Source organism: Copadichromis virginalis, linkage group LG2 (assembly GCF_057382275.1).
Source record: "Copadichromis virginalis isolate Kocher_CV1m ecotype Utaka linkage group LG2, C_Virginalis_male_GT1.1, whole genome shotgun sequence".
Classification (NCBI taxonomy): Eukaryota; Metazoa; Chordata; class Actinopteri; order Cichliformes; family Cichlidae; genus Copadichromis; species Copadichromis virginalis.
Genome location: NC_140619.1, coordinates 30369492 through 30394436, shown reverse-complemented (window position 1 = coordinate 30394436; position 24945 = coordinate 30369492). Strand labels below are relative to the sequence as shown.

At 42.1% G+C, this 24945-nt stretch overlaps 2 protein-coding genes and 1 long non-coding RNA gene across 4 annotated transcripts in view; 2 read left to right on the top strand and 1 right to left on the bottom strand.

Annotated features, from left to right (window-relative positions):
• Positions 1-8222, top strand: part of spock1 (SPARC (osteonectin), cwcv and kazal like domains proteoglycan 1) — a 131726-nt gene extending 123504 nt beyond the window's left edge. For both annotated transcript variants that reach the window (XM_085478710.1, XM_085478703.1), the window contains exons 8-12: positions 1701-1820; positions 3468-3689; positions 4123-4185; positions 4769-4906; positions 6783-8222. In XM_085478710.1, coding sequence (XP_085334836.1) covers positions 1701-1820; positions 3468-3689; positions 4123-4185; positions 4769-4906; positions 6783-6979 — 740 coding nt within the window. In that variant the 3' untranslated portion in view covers positions 6980-8222. The remainder of the gene's footprint in view (positions 1-1700; positions 1821-3467; positions 3690-4122; positions 4186-4768; positions 4907-6782) is intronic.
• Positions 8223-11930: 3708 nt separating this feature from the next.
• Positions 11931-21619, bottom strand: bicc2 (bicaudal C homolog 2). The gene is made up of 19 exons (XM_085478696.1): positions 21276-21619; positions 20086-20132; positions 19651-19720; positions 19448-19527; positions 19136-19297; positions 18990-19043; positions 18524-18739; positions 18191-18442; positions 17932-18063; positions 17545-17734; positions 17303-17436; positions 17024-17226; positions 16566-16671; positions 16058-16097; positions 14552-14715; positions 13302-13512; positions 13038-13207; positions 12801-12900; positions 11931-12686 (listed from the first exon to the last, which is right to left on the bottom strand). The coding sequence occupies exons 1-19, from the start codon at positions 21550-21552 to the stop codon at positions 12556-12558; spliced, it is 2739 nt and encodes a 912-aa protein (XP_085334822.1). The 5' UTR covers positions 21553-21619; the 3' UTR covers positions 11931-12555.
• A 156-nt stretch (positions 21620-21775) lies between these two features.
• Positions 21776-23979, top strand: LOC146717635 (uncharacterized). Its single transcript, XR_014921942.1, has 2 exons — positions 21776-21901; positions 23349-23979. It is a non-coding gene; the product is annotated as an uncharacterized LOC146717635 (long non-coding RNA).
• Positions 23980-24945: the final 966 nt, after the last annotated feature.

Sequence of the window (24945 nt, the reverse complement as noted above, 5' to 3'; positions counted from 1 at the left end):
TGTCCCACGGGGCTGAAGCAACGAGAGCTTTCTTTCTTGTTGTTTATGACTCAAATTAGGGAAATTCAGTTGATGCTCTCTGTCATTAAAGCATCAAAATGGGTGACAGTGCTGGGTGAACTTTCTTTGCATTTGCACAGATGCGAGCGATCATGCACAAAGATAGAAACTAGGGCTGCCACGATTAGTCGACTAGTCACGATTACGTCGACTATCAAAATCGTCGATGACTGATTTAATAGTCGATGCGTCGTTTGAAGCTTTGTAAGATCACAAAAGACGCAGGAATGAGTAGTAGGATTTAAGAGTGTAATAACGGACTGAAACAGAAGATGGCAGCACTGCATGTACAAGGATGCCAGCTGCCGTTAAACCCCGAAGAAGAAGAAGTAGCTTTGTCCCAGAATTCATAGCGCAGCCCAGCTCAGTTTCCAACAATGGCAGCAGCTAGTTAGTTTTAATATTACTCTTATTATTCTTTCTGGGTCACAAAATAAACGTTTAACATATTTTCAGACGAGAATGTAGCTGTGTAAACCTCAAATATCTGCTCAGTTTATCAAGACACCACATATTTTGAAAAGCGTTACCCACTAGCTCGATAGCTAGCCAGGGGCAAAGCTCACTAGAGCCGGTGAGAATCCCGGACTCCGGGCAAATCGTTTTCAAACCCACCGCCGTCTTTCGCTACTCAGGTTAAACATATATAAGTCACTTAGATAACTTAAAAATGTTATTGTTTGGCTTTTTTCAGTATTTTATTTGTTCCTGAGTAAATCGGTTTGGCTGAGATTAAAGGTATAGTTTTTACACAGCTGAATAAATGTCAAGCAGACAACTGATTATCAGAAGTGTGAGATGCTCAAGAATATACTCCGGTGTCCTGTTATATTTTAAGTAGCAAGGAGTTTATTAAACTTCACCGAAACAATCTGTAAATTTCATTAAAATTTAATAAACTATCATCTTGCCTTTATTTTGAGTTAGCACATAGCTTAAACACTTAAAGCTGTAAGCTAATGATAGTTATATAAGAGCAGATGCATGCTGGTGCAATAAGCTGTACGTTTTACGTCCAATGGATGCATTGTCGACTCTGATTAGTCGACTAATCGCAAAAATAATCGGTGACTAGTCGACTATCAAAATAATCGTTTGTGGCAGCCCTAATAGAAACACATGCATTTATCTTAAAATTGCAACAATAAAGTGGCATCTAATGCAGACACAACTATTCTTTTCTTTTTTCTTGTTTTACTATGAAGGCAAAGTGGCATGACAGACCTCCACTGGTATGGTGTATGTGTGTGAGATTGTGTCTTTTCCTGCAAAGATAAAGTCATTCATCTGAACTCTGAACGAATGCTAAATGAAACTGGACAGAAATGCTAAGAGCCATGGAAATAACAATATGTATATTGTACATATGTGTATGTGCATATGTGCATGTCAGATTGTGTTCCTATGGTAACCAGTATTTGAGTATGCGTTATCACCCCACTGTGTTTGCTCAAGGAGAAAAGTTGGACGAGACAAAAGAAAGGAAAGAATACAAAGGAAAAGTACACACCAGAAATGGAATGAAAGTTTGATGAGGAGCAAGAAAAAGAGCTGTTTTTTTTTACTCAGATGACAGCAGTAGATTGACAGCTTCCCTTTTCCTCATTATTTTGTGTGTCTGTGTGTGTGTGTTTCTGCAGCTTGCACTGATACAGAGCTTCACAGTCTCTCTGCCAGACTGAAGGACTGGTTCGGAGTTCTCCACCTCGATGCCAACAGAGACCTCAAATCCTCTGACAGCTTTGACTCCACCACTGGACGTGAGTACATCCCCATGCCGTGTGCCTGTGTGTGTGTGCGTGTGTGTACCCAGTAGCTGCTGAAAAGTCATGCTTTTTTTCAGTTCTCATGAGGGCTAGCACTGATGTTGACAGTGACCCTGCTCTGTTCTCTGTAATGTCAACATGTCTGAACTAGAGATGGACCGATCCGATATTACGTATCGGTATCGGTCCGATACTGACCTAAATTACTGTATCGGATATCGGAGAGAAATAAAAAATGTAATCCGATCCATTAAATATCAAAAAAGCACCTCACAAAACTTGCGACATGGCATAACTCGGCTCATAACCTTAGCACGTCAGAGCAGTATGCATCACGTGATAGAGCGGCTGTGGCGTGCCAGATCTGTCGGTGGTCTGGTTGAGCATTTCATCTCCGAGAAAGTTATCCCAGAGAGAAGTAAAGCAAGTGTGTAAGTTCATCTCTGAATGTTTGTAAAGCATTCCTGCGTTAAGCTTAACAACCAATATATGGAGCGACTGCCTCTCTCTCTCTCCTGCTGCTACTTCAATCGTGAAACTGATCAATGATCAGCTGATCGGCTTTTCTGTCGTCAGTCCGTCTCTCTTGTTTGTTTATCGCCCACTTCGCGCCAGAAAGAGGAAACCAGCGGCTGAACAACAGCAGCACGTTTAACCTTGATAAGCTGTTGTTAGAATTTATTTAATATTACTTTCTACACCAGGATCTTTTTCTACATAGCTGACGGCTGGTAACTGTGCAGGGGCGGATCTAGCAAAGTTTAGCCAGGGGGGCCGATAGGGCATGAACAGGGAAAAGGGGGCACAAAGACATACTATTCTTTCTTATTCTCATTTAAAATGTCTCGCTTTTAATAATTAATTATCTGAATCTTACACCCAAAGTTTTAATCTGATGTAAAAAGTATAGAAGTCCATTACTGTATATAGTAACTATTAAGTCTAATATACCCTAGTAAGCTATAGTACTTTTTCCTTTGGGAAGATACCATCTGTGCAGTCTGCAATTCTGTTGAAGAAAGATGTTGAATCTCTTTAATTATTCTTGAAAAATAATTGATTTCTGTGCATTTTTTTCACACTGCATCAAATTAAAGTTGATTACGTCGATTAAGCATCATGAGGTGGAGGGTGGTTCCCTATTTTTTATTTTTTTGCTGGGAGTTTGGTTAGGTTGCTTACTCTTTAAAATACCAGAATAGGAAGGATGAAGTAGGTTTAAGTTTATTAGATTGATCAGTATTGCTGAACTATGAAATATTTTGGGTGCAGTGTATTTTTTGCATACAGGTATAACAGAATAGCTTTAGTGGGGGTTTTTTGAGTTTGAACTTATACAAAATGCAGCAAGATATTTTAAAAAAAGTTTTATTTATTAAAAAACACACTATATCGGTATCGGACGATATCCAAATTTAAGATATCGGTATCGGACATAAAAAGTGGTATCGTGCCATCTCTAGTCTGAACACATCTCAGCTCTCTGCCGCTGAAAACACTCTTGCGCACATACTCGAACTCGAAACTCAGTGTGTTACTTTAAAAAAAGGAAATGTCGGTGACTTGGACATGTTCTGCAGTATCAGATGTGATTTTTTTTTCCTTTTTTTCTTTTTTGCGTCTCCATTTTTTCTTCTCTAGACTTTGATACAAGCATCCTGCCCATTTGTAAGGACTCACTGGGCTGGATGTTCAACAAGCTAGACATGAACTTTGACCTACTCCTGGACCAGTCGGAGCTGAGTGCCATCTACCTTGACAAGTATGAACTGTGCATGAAGCCTCTCTTCAACTCCTGTGATTCGTTCAAGGATGGCAAGCTTTCTAATAACGAGTGGTGCTACTGTTTCCAGAAGCCCGATGGTGAGGAAAGGGGGATGAAAGATAAAGGGATAAAAGAAGGAGGGAACATATGAATAAGTAAGGAAGGAAAGAAAGCTTAAGTGACACAGATACGAGTTGCCTGCATTACCTCATTTAAGACCAGTTACAGTAGTTCTGATATAATGTAATGAACTAAATGTTAGTAATGGAGTACTAATAAAAACATGTTTTTAATTAATAATGTATTAAGAAGGATAAATAGTCACGTCATTCAAGGACTGTAAATCAATAGTGAATGTAAGGATAATGGGTATTGAGCCTGATAGCAAAGGAGGATGTCTCCAGTATAATATGTCACTAAGCTGTTAGTGGAGGGAAACAGGTTTGAGTGATTATTAACTATAATCTAAGATACAACTAGAGCTGTTTCAGTTTTCAATTTAATGATACTGACTTTCTTCTGTTGTTGTAGGACTGCCTTGTCAAACTGAGAAGAGCAGGATCCAGAGTCAAAGTCGAAGAAAGAGCCTCATAGGTCAGTCTGAAGTGGCAGCTGTCAGTTGCTCGCTCCTTTAAATGCCCTTGGAGGAAAACTCACGACCACAGAGTGAAATGGCAGTTGGATTTATTTTAATAAATATTTTCGAGTAGGGGAAAAAAGGAGATATTGCACCAGCACTATAAAACACATCCAGGCACTTTGTACACATGTCATCTGTACCCATTGAGCAGATCGTGTAGTGTTTCAGCTCACTACAAAACAGCTTGAAAAACGAGCTGGGACAGGGTCAAATGAAGGTAAGAGAAAATAGGTGTGTGCGTTTGTGGATGTGTGTTATCAAGCGACTGCTTTTCCTTAAGCAGAATGTATGGTTCCTGTCTGCAACCTTCACAGCAGTAATTGATTGTTGATCTCCCTCCCTGTGTGAATACACAAGAACCTTTGCTGCAAGTTGAGGACGTGTACATGTAACCTCTGCTGAGCAGAGTTTGCATTATATGCTCAGATTTTATTTTTAATTTTTGTCTGTTTAACCTTTCCAGCAGCTTTCTATAACTTTCTGTGACTTTTCGTCATTCCTTCTCATTTCCTCCTGCTTTTCTTTGCTCGTCTCCAGGCACTTATATTCCCCGTTGTACTGACGAGGGCTACTTCAAACCAACTCAGTGTCACGGCAGCACTGGCCAGTGTTGGTGTGTGGACAAATATGGCAACGAGATAGCTGGCTCTAGAAAACAAGGCAATCCCAACTGTGGTAAGACCAAGCCACACATGTAGATATTCTTCAGTTTGCTCTGTTATTCCTCCATTTCTCTGACCTTCTTTCTGTGTTAGTGCTTTGATCCACGTTGTCTGCTTGAACATCTGTCTTTTTTGTTTCATTTGTAATCTTCTACAAATTAGAAAGCCTGCCGATCTCTTCTTTACAACACTGAAACACAGAGAGCACTGCAGCTGCAACTTTGTTCTCTTTCTTTGCTCAGTAATTCTCCCCGTGTGTCTCTATCTGTACCGGTATCTATGGATCAGTTATCATTTAGGAAATAGATAACATTAGGCATGCCTCTGGAGCCAATTCAGCTGTTTCTAATATGCCTGATTCTATCTGCCTCTGATATCCTGCTCGTGTACCTCTGATAAAACACCAGCATCTTGCAAGTCAAGACAGAAAATTTGTCACACTTGTCAGCAGGGAGCAATGTCAAAAGATCTGTTATGAATATGAATTTGAAGCAGTGCTGAGGCGTACCTCACAGGGGAGAATAAACAAATAAACTACTGCCTATTGCATTATATTTTGACAAAGAATATACAAGATTAAGTTTTTTGACATGTTATAGTGATACCTAACAAGTCAGCCATGGAAATTCAAATGAAATGGTCAAAAAGCCAATAAAAGCACTTTGCTACAAATCAATTGCACTGTGGAAAAAAGAACAATAATTAGGAGGAAAGAATCCAGGCAGACATACTAATTACCAATCAAACAGCCAACTCACTGGCAGATTGCACCTCGCACGGATGCCAGTCTAGTCGAAAACCAGTAAATGCAGGTTCCAGTATTGATGTCCGTCCAGCCTCCATGCACACATGCACACATGCACACGCGTAGACAACACCAGTCCTAACAAGCTCATCTAACTCTGGCTGAGTGGCCTGAGGCAGGGGTTGCCTGGAGTTCTCCCATTCTGGCCTGCGTAGAACAAACAGGTAGCAATGCAGCAGCTCTCCACTCAATAGCCTGAACACAAGGACACCAAACTGATTTTAACAGCGTAAGTGCCACTCAACCACAGCGCAGTTGTACCCAGGTGTAAATAGGCTGTTTTGAACACAGACTAATTTGAAGTTCGAGCTTCAAAAAATGCTCGAGGCAGAAGCTGATAATGACTCCTGTTCACACTGTAGCTCCACTGGATTCAGCATTAGCCTCCCATTAACCAAACACCACTAAAACCATCCAGTATAATCAACTCCCTGTAGCCGCATGTTGTTTGTTGGGTAAATCAACAGAAAGCAAAAGTTGTTGTTTTTTCATTTATTTTTTCTAGTAGATTATTTGCTCCCCTGAAAAGAATGTATTGGTTAGGGAAAGAGTTAGCTCATGATGGCCTACTCTGATTCTGTGCCCTATTTCAAGAGTTTACACCCAGGCTAATTGCTAACATTAGCAATTAGTGCAAAACAAAATAAGGCTGGAGCTAATGAGAGTGGAATTAGTTCTGAAGGTCTTTGGGGGTGAAGTGTTACACTGAATGTTTTGTTTTGCATCATGACCTCCTGTGCCCTCTAATGAAAGTCTTGACACCTCTGTATATATCAATAAAGATGTGGTTTGATGACTATTAGCATAGTTTCCGGGTTTTTCCAAAGGTAGCTGCAGAAGCGTAGACCACCCTTGCTAACTGCCGAAGCAAACCCACTAATTTTGTTATGTAAGCAGGCCTTAAATATGACAGAAACCTGTCAGTTCAGAAAAGTGCTGGAAGGGTTACTTCCAGTAGGCTTTCAAGTTTCAGGGAGCCCACTGGCAAAGAATTTATAATCTGGGAAATCATTAATATATCATAATTAATGTTAATCTGGGGATATCTGTGTAATCTCTTTATTATGTTTTTCTCTCTCTACAGATGAGGATCAGGAGACATCGGGGGATTTTGGCAGCGGCGGTGCGGTCATACTCCTCGACGATCAAGAAGAGGAGCCATCACAGACCGGTCGGAGCCGGCAGAAGAAGAGACGGGGCCGCATCCATCCCCGAGGGACCATCGAGGACGACGAGGACGAGGAAGAGGACAAGGATGACGAAATCGGCTACGTTTGGTAGCTCCGCTCCATTTTCCTTTGCCATCAGCTGACCAGGAAACTCCGTTAACTCAGCACAGATCTAAAGCCATTCCAATGTCTCTTCCTCCAGTTACCTTGGCAGCAGTCCATCTCCTGGCCCCTCAACCTGCTACTGCAATCTCTGTCTCTCATCCAAATCTCTCTCTTCAGTGAACCTCATCTGACCTCTTCATTTTCAAGCGTTTCACTCTGTCCTCAGACAGAAAATAGAGAGACTATTAGATTTCAACAACTGTCAAGCCCCTTTTAGAATTCTGCTCGAGCTGTCCACTTTCTGCCTCCACGTTCCCCCAAACCTGTGATCGTAAACACCTTCTAACAGGGACTCTATTATCTCTGTCACTCGTTCCATCTTCTTTCAGTCGTTCTCCCTTTCTCCTATCATTGTATGTCCATGTCAGAATCTCTGGTCAGTCTATGAGCCCAGATATGTTAGCTGATGTATTGGATGTAAATATGTTTCCTTAAGGGAGGCCAGGCTATGGACTACCTTCCCTGTTGCTCCATCAGCGGCTCATTTTCATATTGTGTGTTCCACCGTCGGGCTCCTTCTGGTGTTCAATGATGTTTCTGCAAATTGCTGCCACAGTTTAAGGCTCTGAGATGCTCCTTCTCCCTCTCTCTCTCACTCTCTCTCTGTTGTTTTAAGGAGGATTGTAAAATATTTGTTGATCTTGAATGTTCCAGGAAGCCCAGGAAACAATGAGATTAATGATGTATTGTCGTTGTTGTTGCATGTTTCTCATCGTGTTTCTATAAAAGAGAGATTTACCTGGCCAGGTCTAGCTCTATGCATCTCAAACAGAAAGTGATGCCTATTTGGCTGCTACAATACTTTGTTGCTATGTTGATGCTGTCTAGTGTCTTTTTGGTTCTTCTCCCAATCTCAGGAGGTAGGAAGTTGCATTGCAAAGTGTGATAGCAGTTAAGAAAAGCAAACTGCAAAACCTACAGTCCAAATCGGTTGGTTCTCAGCCAGCTATTCTTCTACTAATTGGTCAATAGGGCTGCTGAGGATTTTTGACTGCGCATGGACACTAAGCTGCTCCTGAGCTGGGAGGACACACGAAGTCATGCAGAAGAAGAGGCTCAGTTGTGCGTCAAAGCGTTGGATATGTTCAGTGATTTGAAATTGAAATCTTCACCATGTCAACTACGTGAACTTTTATTTGTAACTTTGAGAATTTAAGTAAAGTGGCACTTTGGGTGTCTTTTGAACCTTACAGGTCTGCGTCCATGTGTCTCTTGCTCCCCCGTGATGAAACCTTTTAGGCAGGACGTCATGTGTTTCATCTCATTTCACAAAATCGTGATAAAAAAAAAAAGATGAATAAAAACACATCTCTTGCCTCTCTTTGAAACCACAAACACATTTGCATAAGATTTTTTATTTTTTTCCAAAGCCCGGATTTCGCTGCAGTATTACAATCAAAGCCCTCCATCAATACTGACCTTTTCCAACCTTGAGAAAGCGTCGTCCCTGTTAGAAGCAGACATAAATGGTAGCTGCAGAAAATACTCTTATCACTTGCCTTTGAGAGAGGAGAATCACAAAGCTAGCGGTGCCCATAAGAACATAAAAGCTTAATGAGTGTTTTTGTAATATCAGTGGCTAATGGGACAGCTGACCCCACTGGCTTGAAACAGCCTGCGCAGCACTTTGAAAACACATTGTAGCAACAATCAGAAGCTAAAAGGACAACTGAATCTTCTGGCTTGAAAAAGCCTATTCAGCAGTTCACAGGACTCTCTGTCACACAGAATAGACAATGGGCTTAACTATGTGCATCAAATTATGCTGGAAGCTGTGGAGGGTGTATAATCACCCGATTCTGGGACCCTGGCTCGTGCGTCTTCTGCTGTCATCAGGCTACATGAGAAAAGTTGGAAAGAAAATGTCTGCTTCTTGTGTCTTTACTGTATCCGCCTATATTCCCAGTTGCAGTGCTATATGGCTCTCAGCTATTCCTTTCACTGGAGCCTTAATAATAATTAGTGGTAAATGGTCTGTATTTGTATAGCGCTTTTTACTAGATCCCCCTAGGGACCCCAAAGCACTTTACACACCCAGTCATCCACCCATTCACACACTGGTGGAGGCAAGCTACAGTTGTAGCAGGTGGCTGGACGAACCACCTGCTACAACAGGTGGTCTGCCATATCTGCCATATCGCGCCATCGGCTAGTAGGCGGTAGGTGAAGTGTCTTGCCCAAGGACATAACAACTGGGCTGTCCAAGCCGGGGCTCGAACCGGCAACCTTCTGATTACAAGGCGAACTCCCAACTCTTGAGCCACGATCGCCCTAGTGATAACACAGTCTATCAAATCATAAAGAAAACGAAAATACATTTTGCTCAAATTCCTATTACAAATAAATAGCATTATAATAGCTAATTTTTTTCACATAAAATGCAAAACAGCTTGCCTGTATGCAGGGATTCCTCTCCTTGGTAAGGTCTCCAAGAAAACCTTTAAATATAGTCATAAGTAGGAATGCATCTACTTAAGCATCTGTGGCACCAAGGCCATGCTTGTCTGTCTTCAGGAGAAAGACCTTGCAGTTTCAGAAAAACATCTCTTCCTCTTTAGAGCCGTTACATAAAGTGTTTAATTTCTGTTATTCGGAGTGATGTTTAAGGAGGAAATGGTTTGTTTATTCAGAATTAAGGTGAAATCGGCTTGTTTTCTTCATCTTTCCTCTCACTCTGTGCTTTTGCTTGAAGACATCTCGGTATCTTTGTTATGAAATTTTTGTCACAGCATGGGTTCGTCCAGCCACCTGCAACAGAACTCCAACTCGTGCAGATGCCATTTTACTAAAAGGAGTAATCAGACAAAGTATCACTGGGTTCAGGAGTATGATGGATATTTTGAACACACGGAAGGTTGTTTAGGAACTTCAGCTAACGTGGTGTACTGCACACCACGGCTCACATTCAGCCACTCACATGCTGTCTCATTATTGTTTCTGTTTTCTTCTGCTTTCCCACTGAAACTCACTCCTCTTGTAGTGAGCTCTGTCTTCATCTCAGAAAAGGGAAAGCTTGGTTGCATTCTATCCTCAGGGCACTTCACTGCTCTGTTTCGTTTCTCTATTGGCTGCTTCTTTATTATCCCCAAATGACTTTTCCTGTTGGGTGGATCCTCGTATCCACCCAGCGTCTCCATAGAGACCGGTGATGGCCACAAGTGGGGCTTTATGCAGTTGGCTGCAGTTATCGTATGGAAATCAAGCTCCTGGGTGGAGTTAAAGAGTTAAAGCAAAAAAAGGAATTTCTTTTAGTCAGGATCTTGTCCAACACATAAAACCTTATGTTATACCTATACTTTGTTTCTTCATGTAGTTTTTCTGTTAGTGAATTTTTATTAAGATGCTTGCATGGAGATTCACATTGAAGTTGAAAGATTGTTATTTAACACTTGGCAAAAATGTAACAAAGCATATTTTCCAAAACTGCTTCCCGTATACATACATTCACACAAGATGTATTCAGTAAATGGCCATGTGACTGATCCACAGTGACAAGGGGTCATCATTTATGTAGGACTACACAGCATTTTTCTTCCCTCATCCCACATTTGGAGACAATGTCCTACATGTGGATTTGCTCCACTTTATGAAACTCACTAGTGCGGCACAGATGCATTCCTACATTCTGTCTTTATCTAATGGCTGTGAAGAAAACAGATAAAGCTGCCATCATGGCTCAAGCACAGGTTAATAAGTCACCATCTTTTGCCATGTATGTGTTGGTAACAATAAAGACTGGTAGTTTTAAAGGTCATTTGCACAGTTTTGGAGTTTCCCACTGGGGAAAATATGACAGGAAGCTGATTGTATGTAGCACCATGCATGTAGTTTCATTGATGAGATGCTTATGAAGATGTGGTGATGTTTGAATGCATTCATACTGAAATAATTAGATTGTTTGTTGGTATCAGGTTCCCTACATACACGTCAGTTAAATCCATGGGCTTCCATTTAAAAGCTGCAGGGTATACTACAAGTTATTAATATCGACAAGCTAAGTCCAGTACTAAACCAGACTTCTCTAAAGTGGGCAAGCTGCTATTGGAGTCACTCATACCTTCATTTTACATATTTAACTGGGCCATAAGTCAAGATTGCCACTTTACATGTTAAAAGTCAAAGTGGATCTCCAAAGTCCTCAGGAATGAGAGCACTGCTCATTTTTTTTCCAGGTTGTTTTCATTCTAGCTGTGTGATCAAGGACCAATTCACGCTCACAACCCCAGGGGACTGCAAATAACTACCTGACAGGACAGAAATTCAGCATCCCTCCAGAGCCCAAGGACCAGATTTGAGGATCACCAGTCTAAAGCCTGCCTATGTAATTGGCAGACACATTGTAATAAGTAGGGATCATCTCCCCCTAATCTGTCACAGCCCACCAATCGCACTCACGCTCTCTTTCATGCTTGGCTGCCACTGTACCAACCAGCTTGTCGAGCCTCGAGACAGATCAGACCCCTTCATGCCCTCCAGTGGAGCTATCTTGGCCCATTCAATTCCATGTGATAAGCAGCACTGCTATTCCAAATTTGCACATTTCTGTCAGCGCCTTCTCCCTGATGGCACGTATTTTGCTGCATGCAGCCTTCTGCAGATAATATTAACAGGTAGCAAAAAGTGGCTGCACTGGCTTCATTCCAGGGAGTAGCGATAAAACGAATTGAAACTCTTTGTCGAGAAGTCAGAAGATGCAAACCACTATAATAGGAGTTTCATATTACCCTCAAACAAATAAATGTATTTATGGTTTCTAAATCATTTGTCTTATCTGATACTAGGCCCTGTATAATTCAAAACCAAACCCCACCTTGTCCAGCAGGAGCTGTGATGCTGCTGTCACTTTGAAACAAATGACATTATTTTCCATGCAGCACAAATGTGACGTGAATTTGTAAAAAGAAGACTGTGTGTGACACTAGTGCCCTCTTGTGGTCTGCTCCCAGTTTTTACTTGCCTCACACATTTCCACTGATGACATAGGAGGTTATCAATTTAAGGCGTTGAACACATAACTGAGTCTGGCCATAGACGTGTTGTGTTTTTTTTTTTAAATATGTCATTCACTATTTTTTCACTCTCATAAAAGAAAACAGTCTTTTACAGCAACCTTTTAATTATCATCACTATGACATGTTTTTTTTCTTGGGTAAATGTTACAGTTGCATAAAGATTGTGGTTAATATGGTCAAAATATAGAGTTTGCATAAGAAAGGCACTTTATGACAAAAAAAAAATCAACATTTTCTCCTGTTCCTGTGTGCTTTGTGTAGTTCGTTTCTTGTCATAACTGAGTTTTGGATGGAAAGCCTCCTTGTTTTGAATTATTATATAAAAAAAGCTTTGGGTTACGCTGTAGAAGAAAGGCACCCTGTTTAAATGTTTTACATAATTTTTGTAGTTTCTCAGGATAATCTCGCACCTCTCCCTTTGTAGTAAATGAGCTAGTAAGACTTTTGCACTGGCATCATCATTGTTGTATATTTTCCCATTAGAATATCTCCACATATTTGGCGTCTTCCCTCACCAGCGGTTACTCTGAGCTGCAGCTTCCACATCCATGATTCGTGGAAGTCTACCACTAGCACCACCTTCCAGGTAGCCAGACTTCACAGCAGGTGTATCCGAGAGCCTCCTCTTGATTTTGTTCAGTTCTGTATCAGAGGAAAAATAATCAATTTTACAAGAGGAGAGGAGCACAGCATACTGCCAAAACAGAGAGAGAAGCGGATACAGCATAAATCCCGGCTGAGGCTTCAGAGATTCACCTGAGATTGCTAATAACATCTTGCGCCTTGCTCCAAAGGTAGATACACCCACTTCCTTCAGATCTTCATCAGACAGAGTGAGGAATGTCTGATAGTCGATCTAGAGGAGTGTAGACCGAAGTTGCATCATGATGCTCATTTATAATGCATTAACTCTTTCGGCTTGTGTTTGCAAGCTGAATGAAAAAAAAAGTGATTTCAAAAAATGATCAAGTGCGACTCTGTGTGTGAGTTTACCTCTTGCTGTTCAAACACATCGATGTATTTGAGCAGGCCCAGCTGGCCGAGCAGCTCGGGCAGGTCATCTGTCAAGTGGGGGCTGGGGCTCCGCTGACTGCAGGTCGACCCCCTCCTCTGTGAGCACACACTTTCGAAGTAGCTGCTGCCATTGCTCGCAAAGCTCTCCGCTGAACACCGGAGGCCAAAGTTTAGAGGAAAAGGTTAAACGCAGCAGGGAGCAGGTGATCTCTGTTTAGCTGAGTGCACAGAGGTCAGACTTACAGGGCTTGTCGCTTCTACTGCGGTTCATTGAGGAGGCAAATGCAGGAAAAGAGGATGATGAGGAGAAAGTAGTCAGAGGTGAGGATGGGGAAGATGAGGATGAGGACGAAGAGGAAGAGATGGGCTGGGATGAAGATGTGGATCCACGTCTGTCCCTCCAGTTCTCAGAGTCGCTTCCATTAGCCACCTTTCCTGTCTGAGCAGCCCAAGACTAGAAGGAGATAGTAACAGCATTAAAGTGGACCTATTTTTGCTCTTGGACTCTATTAACTTTGCATGATGCAAGGTTAAAGATATTCCTTATTTATCTTTTACTGGGTCTTGGTGCATCCCCTCCGTTCATCCACTGTCTGTTTTTTTTTTTTTTCTTGTATTGCTCTGACACTTTGTCTGACAGGTTTGAAAACCAGGTGGATGTTACTGCTGTTCTTGTATCCAAACTGAAAATATGGGAATCTATAATAAGTTCCCTTATACAGGCTAATGTTGCTTTCTTCTGACAGTGTTTTGCACAATAGCATCATCGTGTCATTTTGCCACCATGCCCTACTGTCATCTCTCCCCTGTCTCTGTCCCAGAGACAAATACCTGCAAGCGGCCATAAACTTTCTAATGCCTGTAGATCCAAGGATTTAGCCAAATCCATTTAGCGTGTCTCTAAACCAGCTTATTTGCCACTGTGGGCTGATCTGTGACAGTAAAAGTCCTTCACTCGAATCTATCAATGCAGCGGGCATAGCAAATGCTTCCTCCCAGTTGCCTGGGTCTCAGAGGAAAATTGAACTCATTGGAGAAATGCCTCTTGCTTTCATTATCCTAAGTGAGTCTGCTTCTACATCAATGGCCAGTGGGCAGTCAGAGAGCAGCTATTCAAAAGGCTTTAAAAGAGCAGGGGAGATGAGCTGAACCAGCTCAGGTAAACAGGTTGCCAAAGAGTGCCTGTGTTGACCACACTGATGGTATCAGACTCCAGGTAATTGAGCGTACAAATTGGCAGTGCTTACCACACAGTGAGATAAATGCCCGAGACTGTTAGGGGGCAAAACCAATAAATGAGACTGTGTTAGAGGGCCACCGTGGCAGCGCTTGTTTCACTGCACTGCAGTAAAAGCTTCAACTGAATTCAGTCCAACAAAAGTAGCTGTACCTATAAATCATGAACTCTACCTATAACTTTGAACGAAAACTCAAAATGTTAATCTGTGAGACCATTTTTTCAGCTTTTAAGTAAGCAGTAGGCTCATCTGTACCTGTTGCTGGTTATTACCGGTGCTCAGGTAGGGTTTGTAGTTGCGTCTGCTGATGTTGCGAAGCTCTTTTACAGCCTCGGCTGGCATAGACTTGGAGAAGCCAAGGCCACTCCACGTGTCTGTGGGCGTGCGGACCTCTGTGACTATAGGCTTCCTCTGCATGGCTAACATAAATACACATAAACACAGAGTTAGAAAATGTGACTTCGGGACTAACTGGTATCAAAAGCATTACCGTCTGTGATGTTGTCTGAAATCTGATTGCCAGCTTTCACATAAATGCAGCACGTTGCATGTTCAATGCGGAAAGTCTGACTGTAGTAGTGCTGTGGCAAAAGAAGTGAATAAGGAAACACTTTCAGAAAGCTTTACAGCTTTAAATTCACATAAATGGATTTTGCAGCAAGCATCAATACTCATATCCGCAGTCTGTCTATCATAAAAATGCTTTGCAGGTTTTCCACGTCTTCTTTGGTACTCTGATGTGAGCAGGCTGGGTTCATGTGTTAAATAATGAATCACGAACAGTGTTACTTCTCTTGCCAGCATGTGGCATACTTAATAAAACTCTGAGCGCTAAGACTTAGACTGGCATACGCATTCAATCGACAAACAAGTGACCCTGGGCCTCTTCCATGTGTGAATGTGTGATAAAAACTGCAACAGTACTCCATAAAGAGTGCAATATCAACAGGATTATTACTGGTAGGTTTTCATTCGGGTGTCTTTGTGTGTATTTGTGGCGTAAATGTCCCATTCATATCCTGGCATACGGGTGTCTTAATGGCTGTGAGGCAGATGGCCCATTCAAACTGCTAATTCATAATCCCATAAAGGAACACTGAGGGAATTTGGTACCATTTGGCTGCAGATCTCTTCAGTATCTCTCATTCTGCGTGAGGGATGCTACGCGTGTGTCCACGCACGCTTGTGTATGAGAGCACACGCACCATTCCTGGATGCATGTGTGCGTGGGTTGTCTGCATTGTGTATCTACCCCTGGTGAATTAAGTGGGAGTGCCAGTGCTACTCTATTATAACTTTGGCACACTGCAGCCCATAAACAGGCCCCCTTCATCAGTTGTCTTGGCAGTGAGCACTGCGGAAATGGCACCCCTTTATCAAATCCCTACTTCTGCTTGGGATATTAATGTGTCTCCCCTATAGCATGCTTGAATAAACTTAAAAGCCTACTTCATCTGGCTTAATCCACTGACATTAAGTATTTTCCCAGCAATGATGTGAGCAAAACACGTGATTGTTACCAGCAAAATTAAATTATTCCTGCTCCTGTTCAGCTCCGAAAACAAAACAAAAAAGTGTGCTGATGAGCAAAACAACAATATACTTCACCAAAATCTATTTTCATGCAACTATCTGCAGAACAGCAACTGTGAATCAATAAAAAAGAAGGAACGCTTGCTTAGCAGTGCTAATCATTGTTGCAGAACGTTTCTGAAACCGCAGCAAGACAGGAAGAAATATTAAACATTTAGGAGGACTAACCTCTGGTTGCCAGCAGTTTCTTCTTTTCATAGTCATAATCCTACAAAGTACAAACAGGAAATGGAGTAGGTAAATAATGCATGAAATTGAATTTTTTTCTTTGGTTACTGAGAGATGGGAGGATAGCGGGAACCTAATTTACAGCAGGAACAAACACTTGCATAAGAAAACACGTCCTGCTGCCGTGGCAGTAAACTTGTTAATCCTTCTTTGCATAACCTTTGCGTATGTGAGATGGGAGAAAAATAAGAGGGGAGACCAACAAAGAGAGAACCCAATTTTCAAAATCAAACTGCAAATCAATAGATTATAGACCGTGACAAAGAAAATGATCTTCCCATTTTCAGTTTAACGTGACATTTTCAGCGTTCGCTCATCCACTGTCCTACAGAGATGTGATTATCTGTCCACTGAGCATCATCCGTGACCAAAATGTCTGCCACAGATCTGTACATAACTTCGTGAAGAAACAAGCAAGGAAGAAACCTGCAGCTCCTGTTTTTCTCACCTCAGCCTTGAATGAGTCAGCGCGAACATTTTGAGCCAGAGTCACATCTCTCCTCAGGCTGTTCCTCCGCTCACTCCTCCCCCCCTCAGTGTCTGCGTTCAGCAGTCTGGCACAGTCAGGAGGAACACACGCGCGCGCGCGCACACACACACACACGCACGCAAGGTTAGGTGAAACTGTGATGGCTCTGTGCAATCTTTGAGTTCTTACTAACTCTTTCTTTCACCTGGCTGCAGCAGTTCTTTCAAAGTGTCATTGTGCAGTTTAAATATAGAGTGTGTTAAATGTGAGCTGCATCATTAAAACTGCACGCTCTGTAGAGCTGATTTATATCAAATCAAACAGAAACCAAAGTAGAGCAAGTATAAACAACAACAAAAGAATTTTCCAGAAGTTAAGACTTTAAAGATTATGAAGAGTCATCAGAGAGTAGGTGTGTGTACCTGCAAAACGCTCACCTGTACGTTAACACCTGCCCTGTTGAATGGCGCCTGCCCTGGCTGAAAACCTTGGCAATTTCAGGACCCTGAAGGCTCCCCCTCCGACCATTCAGTCCGATCCTGCTGATGCTGCTCTTCAAAGCGTCACACGTCTCAGACGATGACATCGCCACACACTCAGAGCTCTCATGCTGACCAAACTGGTCCTCATTTTCCAGAATCTGAAAAAGAGAATTGGAAAGTTTCAGAAGAATTTCCCATTGTGTTTTGTCATTTTGAACATTAACAGTGAAACACCTTCTCCAGAGGTCGACCATCTGTTCCCTTCAGCCCTACCCTACCCTCCTCAGTGGGAGAGGTGAGGCCTGGTGGAGGTGAGGGACGTGGCTTTGTACCGTTCGGCATCTCTGTAGCAGGAACAGGCACGGGGCCTGATCATCAAGAAGAAGGGTGATATGAATGAATCAGTATGAAGCAGAAAAATTTTAAAAAGAATTATTCTGATTGCAAAAACAAATCACATGTGTTAATGCTCTCACCCTGTTCAGACAGGCGAAGCTGCTGCAGCAACATATTGAGCCAGTAATTGGTCAGCCCACTGCCAGGTAGCAGAGAGCCAGGGGTCATTTCAGCTATCTTAACAGTCTCAGAGGAATCCAGCCCCAGGAGTAGACGGCGGGCCTCATAGAGGCAGGAAATATTCCTTTCCAGACCTTTCACCACAACTGACTGACAATTATAAACCAACACAGATTTTTAGATCAGTACTCAACTCAGCAGAAAACTACAGGGGAGAATATTTTGCATTCAAAATCAAAGAAATATTTCAGGGCAAGTTTTTATCAATACAAAGCCCAATCAAATTAGCATTCTTTTTTCAGTTGTGTCTCAAACAATAAGCATCAGAGCCACGAGGTAAAATGTACCTTGCTGGTCTGTTTTACTTTGGGCTTGACGCTAATGAAGACTCCAAGGTTTCGCATCATCTGAGCTAGCTTACAGGGATCGGCCTCCCCATCTTCACGCATGTCAAACATCAAACACACAGGCAGACAGTCCTATTGTGTACACAAATATGCAAACATCACACAGATTGTAAAAGTGTCAAACATTAAAAGCAGCAAAGTTTTCTCAGCATTGTTTTTTAGCAGTTATGTGCACACAAAATAAACAGCCCCGCTGTACCATGAGATGCTGCCTAGCCAGACAAACCCCATCAGGGCTGCCCTGAATGAGCAGCGAGGGAGGACTCTGAGGGGCGCTGAGGTCCGGTAGGATGATCTGGGTCTGGGTCTGGTGCATAACGCTCAGGAAGTGAGCGCCATTCTGTCCCAGCAGGAATAGGTGCTGCTGGGAGGTGACGTCCAGCTGGCTGTTGACAATACCGCCTGCAACCTCTGCTCCCAGCAGGAGGTCCATCAAGATGCAGGTCGCCTTCTGTGAGGTGATGGTATATATAGTCACGACATGATACTTAACCCTCATTACCCAGTAGTCTCCTTAATCTTTAATGCTAACCTTTACAACATCTGCATTGCCCTGCAGACCCCAGACGGTGCAGCAGCTTCCATAAAAGGGCGGCTGGGCTTGAGGCTGGGGTGGCATGGCCCTGAAGCTCACACTGACCCCCAGAGTCTGTACTACCTGCTGGATAAGTGGTGAACCCGGATCTGGCAGAGCCTGGGGCACAAGACTCACTGGCAGGTCAAAGGTCAAGGATAGCGGCTGGAGGTCCTGGGATAAGAAGGGCAAGGGTTCGATGAGAAGGAGACACAGAAGGGAGGGATAATGAAGAGGTGGGAGAGAAACAAAGACAGAGACAAGACAGGCAGTGCATTGACAGATATACCTGTCCTTTTTGTGTCAGCCATCCTCTTAATCACTCTATTGATCTTTCCGTCTGACAGGAGTGAAAATATTGAGTGTTGAGACAAATAAAAATCTATTCTGTGCAGTTTGCTCAAATTACACATTGACAACTCACTCTTATCCTCCTCCTGGCTTCCTCTACGCCTTCTACGGGCCCAGCGATGGAGACCTGGTAATTAATAAATAAATAACATGTAAACAAATTGGTTTTCAGTTTCCTGTCATAGTGGCAGCAGTTAGTGGAATTAAAATGCCACCTACCTGGTTGCTTTTCTCTCCAGTAGCATTGTGACGGTTGGAGTCAGGGAAATGAATATGACAGGATGTGACCTCCATCACTTTTTTGATATTTCCTCCGCCTTTTCCAATCACATGAGAATGCTCCGTATAGGCCACGTCCATTTTTAGAGTCACCTTGTTTACCTGGTTTTATATAAACACTGGTTATTTGAGCAGATTTCAGTTCAATACTGGCCTTAACATAAAAAAAACCCCATAAAACTACTTTTATTAAAAGCTTACATTCCTCTATGGATTCTTGACATTGTAAATTTAAGGCACCAGCAACCTCACCCTGGTTTCCAACACTTCTAGTATCTTCCTTTTGGCTTCCAGGACATTAGCTCTCTTCCCTTCCACCTTCACGTGTGGATCTAGAAACAATAGATGGAAAATGATAAATCTCTGTTCACACACACACACACACAAAGCTGTGGGAAAAACACAAAACAAAGAGCACTGATTTTGGTGTGAACGGAACATGAAGAATTTGCCACCTTTCTTTGATTTGGCTCCTATCTTCAGTTTGGATGGCCATTTCACCTGAGTGTTAGTTTCTCTCATTACCTGTGAAAGCACGGACAATAGAAGAGAGTGAGAAACAAAGAAGCTGCTATCACTCTATGCAGGAAAGATCGTAACAGATACAATGAGAACACACACATTCAGAGAACACAGCAGATCTTAGGATACAAAGCTGCCTCCACCTCCAATTATCACCACCATAAAATCTGTAATCACTGAATGAAGAGCATCCAACAAGTAATAAAACTGCAGCAGGGATGTTTTCACTGGTCTAAGATAAATTTCACCATGAGGCTTTAAAACACTAGTGATTACACTGTCAGTGGTTTTTACAAAGGAAAATGGCCAAATATTATTAGTTGTTTGGTTTATGAATAAAGTGTTTGAATGTGTGTAGAGCCACTTACTCTCTCAAAAAACTCCTCTCCCGTCTCGACACCCTCATGCTTTGGAGCTGAAAGAAGAAGTAGGCAAATGTAAAAACAAGGCAGATAAAGATAAAATAAACCCCTAATAAAACCCAGCAGAGAGATTTGTCAGGTTGTATTGGTCGCCACGCAATGTTCAATATGACGCATGTGAACACAAAGTCTGCATTTCAATGTTGACTTGGCTGAAATTTGTCAAGCCAGTGGAACAAGAGGTTGCTGGGAACATAAACAAGTTTAAAAGGCCATTGCTCCATGGTGACATTTACAGGGTTCAGGGGGAGCCCCAGGAACGCCTTCAACCCCCTCCTTTTATCACTACGGGTTACGCTGGCCAGAGCTGAGGAATGAGAAGAAAACACTATGGGGTGGAGCAAAAGGTGGTGGTTAGGAAAGGCAGCCACAAATTAGCCTGGAGACAACTAATCACATCAATGGCATTTGCTGACGCAAATACCTCCCACTTTACCCAAACAAAAAGAAGAAAAAATTAAAGTACAAAACCAAGGGGAGGGAGGGGGGTGTACGAAAATCAGTGTGAAGGCCTGAATGCGGTGTGACAGATTATTACCTAAAGGGTTGAGATGGGATGTTTACTGCCTGATTGAGGCTGCTCAAACAGCAGTAAAAGCAGAAGTCCCAGCTGCGCGCGCATTAAAAACCAAGCCGCGGTTATCAGAGCTGAAGCACTTTCCCATCAAGCGCAAACATCAGCTTGTGTCTACAGCGGTGGCACGCTGTCAGAAAGAGTTTCCCCGGCGACACAGGGGAGGCATTTGTCATAAACCCGCCAAGCAGCCATAACTAACAGAGGCAGTTACCTTTGCTTCACAGACGGGAATGATAATAGCCAAAAGGACCTGCGAATGCATAAGCAATTGCAGGTCATAAATCACAATGATGCAGCAACAGGGGTTTAGTGGATGGCGTTTACTGATGACGACAACAAGGGCACAGGCGGCTGGAGGCCCCCAGAGGCGCGTGGGATCAGGTAGATAACAAGGTCAATGAGGAGCACAGGATAGGATAGGTTTCAAAATAACACAAAATTCAGATGTTGTAGAGTTCAAGGCAGACTGTGAGAATGAAGTCGATAAGAAAGCCCAGAAGTTCAGGCACATAGCACTGACAGTTCCATCCATAAAAATTGATAATCCCATTTAACTCACCATACAACATGGTCTCCAGCTTCTTCCTATCGATCCTGAACCTCTCCTCCACCCACTCTGAGTCCAAACTCTTCCCTTTTGTATTCTCCTGCTCCGAATCACAGCTTCTTCCCACTTCTTCATGTTCCTCATCCTCTTTTTCCTCTCTGTCACACTGGGTCTCGCCCAGCTCAGCTTCTGCCTCTGAGTTTGGTTTTAGGCTGTCATCCAAGTCAGGCTGCTGGGGTGCTACAGTGGTCGGGACTGGAGAGCTTTCCTCTGTGGTAGTGGTGGCCATAGCAGGACTGAGCCCTTGTCAGTGGTTTTGTGTGTGTGTGTATGTGTGTGTGTGTGTTTCCGAGGAGTATGTGTGCATGTGTGTGACCAAGGAGACCAACAGGGACAGAAAAAAGGGAGAGAGGGGCAAGAAACACCCCCTGTGTCTTTTTTTTTTAAACATCCCCCGCCCCCTTCACTTAGTTTGGTACACAAAACTCTTTCTCTGCCCGTTCAAGCTTTAGGAGCCTTGAAGGACTTGTCTCTTTGGCTTTCATTGCACAGATGGATAAAAGTAGCTTCTTTGCACCGGCACACAGTGTCTGCTCTATCGTAGTGACTGCAGAAAGGCTAAGACAATACAACTTCAAGTAAGGCTCACTTTTCTCAGAACAAATCCTCAGTAATCCTCACTTCAGTGTCCACAGATTATCTGGATTGATAGTCAAGGTCCAATGATAAGTCAGGACACAAAACTCTCTCACACAGACACACACGCACACATCCTGACATCCAGCTTCACATCAACGCACACAGCTAACAAAATAAACAGGTCATCCAGCCACCTCAGATCATGTCTGCACTCCCTCCCCGTCCTCTAAATGAGACACAGGGGGCTTCAGATTCCAGAGGTCGGGGTGAAAGCGATCAAAGGGGTGTAATGCAGCAGTTTTTCAAAAGAAGCTTTCAATTCCTGTCTGTACTAGAAAAAGTCCTACTATCTGCAACTCTACCAACAGAATACTGTAAAATAAGAAAACATATATATACTGTGTCAAAGTATGATCACATCGTTAGTGTCAGTAGTGTCATTTACTGTTCCAGGTAACACATTTGTAACTACTTCATATGCATCTCTCAGATCCTGTATCAGGTTTTTGTTGGATTTTGTCCTATTTTCCTTCAGATACTGTTTCCCTAATTTCTTTTGAAGACATATTGCACGGCATGCTGAAATATGGCAAAATTTTAATTAACAGCTCTCTGGGAATCACCTTGCTGGTGTAAAATTACTGATTTAAGCTTGTCAAATTGTATTATCTTTGTTCATTTTTTTGGTTAGGTACCTTTTTCATGCTCGGACGAGTCAAAGGTCTGTGTTAAGTGGCTTAACAAATGGGATCAGGTGAAAAATGAAGGAAAAGCAGCCAATGTTCAAAGAATAACTTTGAAAGACCTTCTAACACCTGGAAAAAAAATGAAATTTGGCTCACTGGAAGCAAAATATGAAGAAATGAGGGAGTGGCTCAAAACCTTTACACAGTGCTGTATTTCGTTTAATAGCTACTCATACGAGTCGGATTCTGATTAGTCTTTGAACCACTAAAAATACTTAGGACTGCTGTAACACGAGGCATGAATCTCTAAAAATAAATGTAGCTATCAGATAACAGCGGTGAAGCACGTTTCTGCTGTCATAAACTGTTTAAAATGGACAAAATAAAAGAGCAAATGAGATTTCTGAATTTGTTTAGCACTTATTATTAAGTCCCCTCACTGCTTTAAATGTCTCACATTTGAGAGCTGAAGTGCAGATTGTATTATGAGCAAAAACAAACTGCTCAATTAGTCAGCACTTGTGGGACTGTGCTTCCAGCTCACCCTGATGTTTTTCCATATTGCCAAGACAAATCTGGCCCCAGGCGAAGCAGCAAACACTATCTGGCTGTGCAGCGATCTTGCTAACGTTACAAACTACTTCAGGCTAGACTTATTTGCCTGAGGGGGATCGTAAATGAAAGACATGAAGACTTTGTCACCATGGCAACTGGTCAGGGAGTGAGTTATTCAAAGTTTAATCTGTCTTTACAATTGCAGACCTCTTACCTCCCGCCCCTTGTTTAGACCCATCTGACGGGAAGGATGTGGGTTTCCAGTAAAGCACAGGGGTGTGCGTCACCGTTTGATCAACATGGAGGGCAGAGAAGGCCAAACGCTCCTGCAGAGTGACTGATGAGGATGAGCTCTGGATGGTTGCTTAGATCAGCCCCTCAATTCATCAATGATTCAGATCAGGAGCTTCTTATTCTCCTTATTCATGAGACCACCTTACCAAGAGGGCACTCTGATCCTTGGAAATCTTTTTTCTTTTTCTTTTCTTTTCTTTTGTCTATTTTGATTTCAAGGGTATAGCAGTAATGAAATAAAATACTGAAATATAACTGTGAAAACTATATACAGTTTTTATCTCTGCACAGCACTGATTGTTATTAGATTAGTTGCTATTAGTCTGAAGGTGATGAAACAACTTACTTGTGTCTTAACAGATTTTTAGATGCAAGGATCTTTGGCTTGTATAGTAGGTGTTTGTAGAAGACCCCAGAATAAAACTAATATGAGAAAATATATGAACTGACAGGATATTTACATTACAATGACACTGCTGTCATAAAATGACATCAATATGAAAATTGTGTGAGTTTGATGTAAATAAACATTTCAAACAGCATCGTGACGTGAATTTTTAATGTGACCTGCAAGTCACTTTGACCTGAAAATAATAATAAAAATGTACCGGACAGATTTTTGTTACTATAGACTATTGTGGCCCTGGGTCAAGCCTCAGCATAGCAGACAAGTATTGAAATTCATGTGTGTTGTTCACATTCATGAAACTTTCTGAATAATAACTTATGTCCAGTGTTTCTTATATTACATTTTTAAGCATCCTTGGAAATCTTAACCAGGTCTTACAAGTGCTGATGTGTGTGAGAGAAGTGCTACAGATGCAAAAATAATAATAATATAAAAAAGGCCCATAGTGCAGTTAATCCTTAATCAGATACTATCAGTTAGGCAGGGACTTCATTAAAAAGTCAGTTTTTGCTTTCCTAATGAGCAGACTCTTTAAAAAACTTGTAATTTTTAGAATTATTTAAAAAATGTTTAAGCCCTGCTGCAATATTAAACTAATAAATTGTGAAGTATGGACTGTATCACATCCATTGGCTTATTTATTCAGTCAATATCGCAACGTGTGCCCTCTTATTTAAAAGTCAAGCAGTGTGTTGCTGTGGATGCAATATGAAATATAGCTCACACTTTTGCCAGTGTACTGCAAAGATAATAGTCTTTCTACAAAGTCTTGTTGCCACTGAACCTTAAGATTAAAGAAAACTTTACCAAGAACCGTGACATGATTGAGGGTGTCTTTCAATTGAGTTTTTGTTGTTGGTTGTGTTTTGATCTCCTAGTGTACATGTGCTCCCCCCTTGTCCTCTCTGGTCTGTCAGTTAACTTCACAACTCATTGGAGGCGTTTTAATTAAAGTTGTGGTAAATGATTAACTCATTTACTCACTGATGGCTGGATTCTGCAGTACCATTTCTTCGTCTGTCTCTTGGATGGTGTTATGATCTACTACAAGGAAAGCATTAATGTTATCTGTTGTGAATGTGTGCATGGCTTATTGATG

Bases quoted from the DNA above. Each gene is read 5' to 3' on its own strand.
- bicc2 (XM_085478696.1), bottom strand. From the start codon at position 21,552: ATGGCCACCACTACCACAGAGGAAAGCTCTCCAGTCCCGACCACTGTA. The intron at 19,528-19,650 runs GTGGCAAATTCT...TATTGTTTCTAG, and splicing joins AGGAGCCAAATCAAAGAAAG to ATCCACACGTGAAGGTGGAA. The intron at 12,687-12,800 runs GTGAATCTCTGA...CCTCTGATACAG, and splicing joins GATGTTATTAGCAATCTCAG to AACTGAACAAAATCAAGAGG.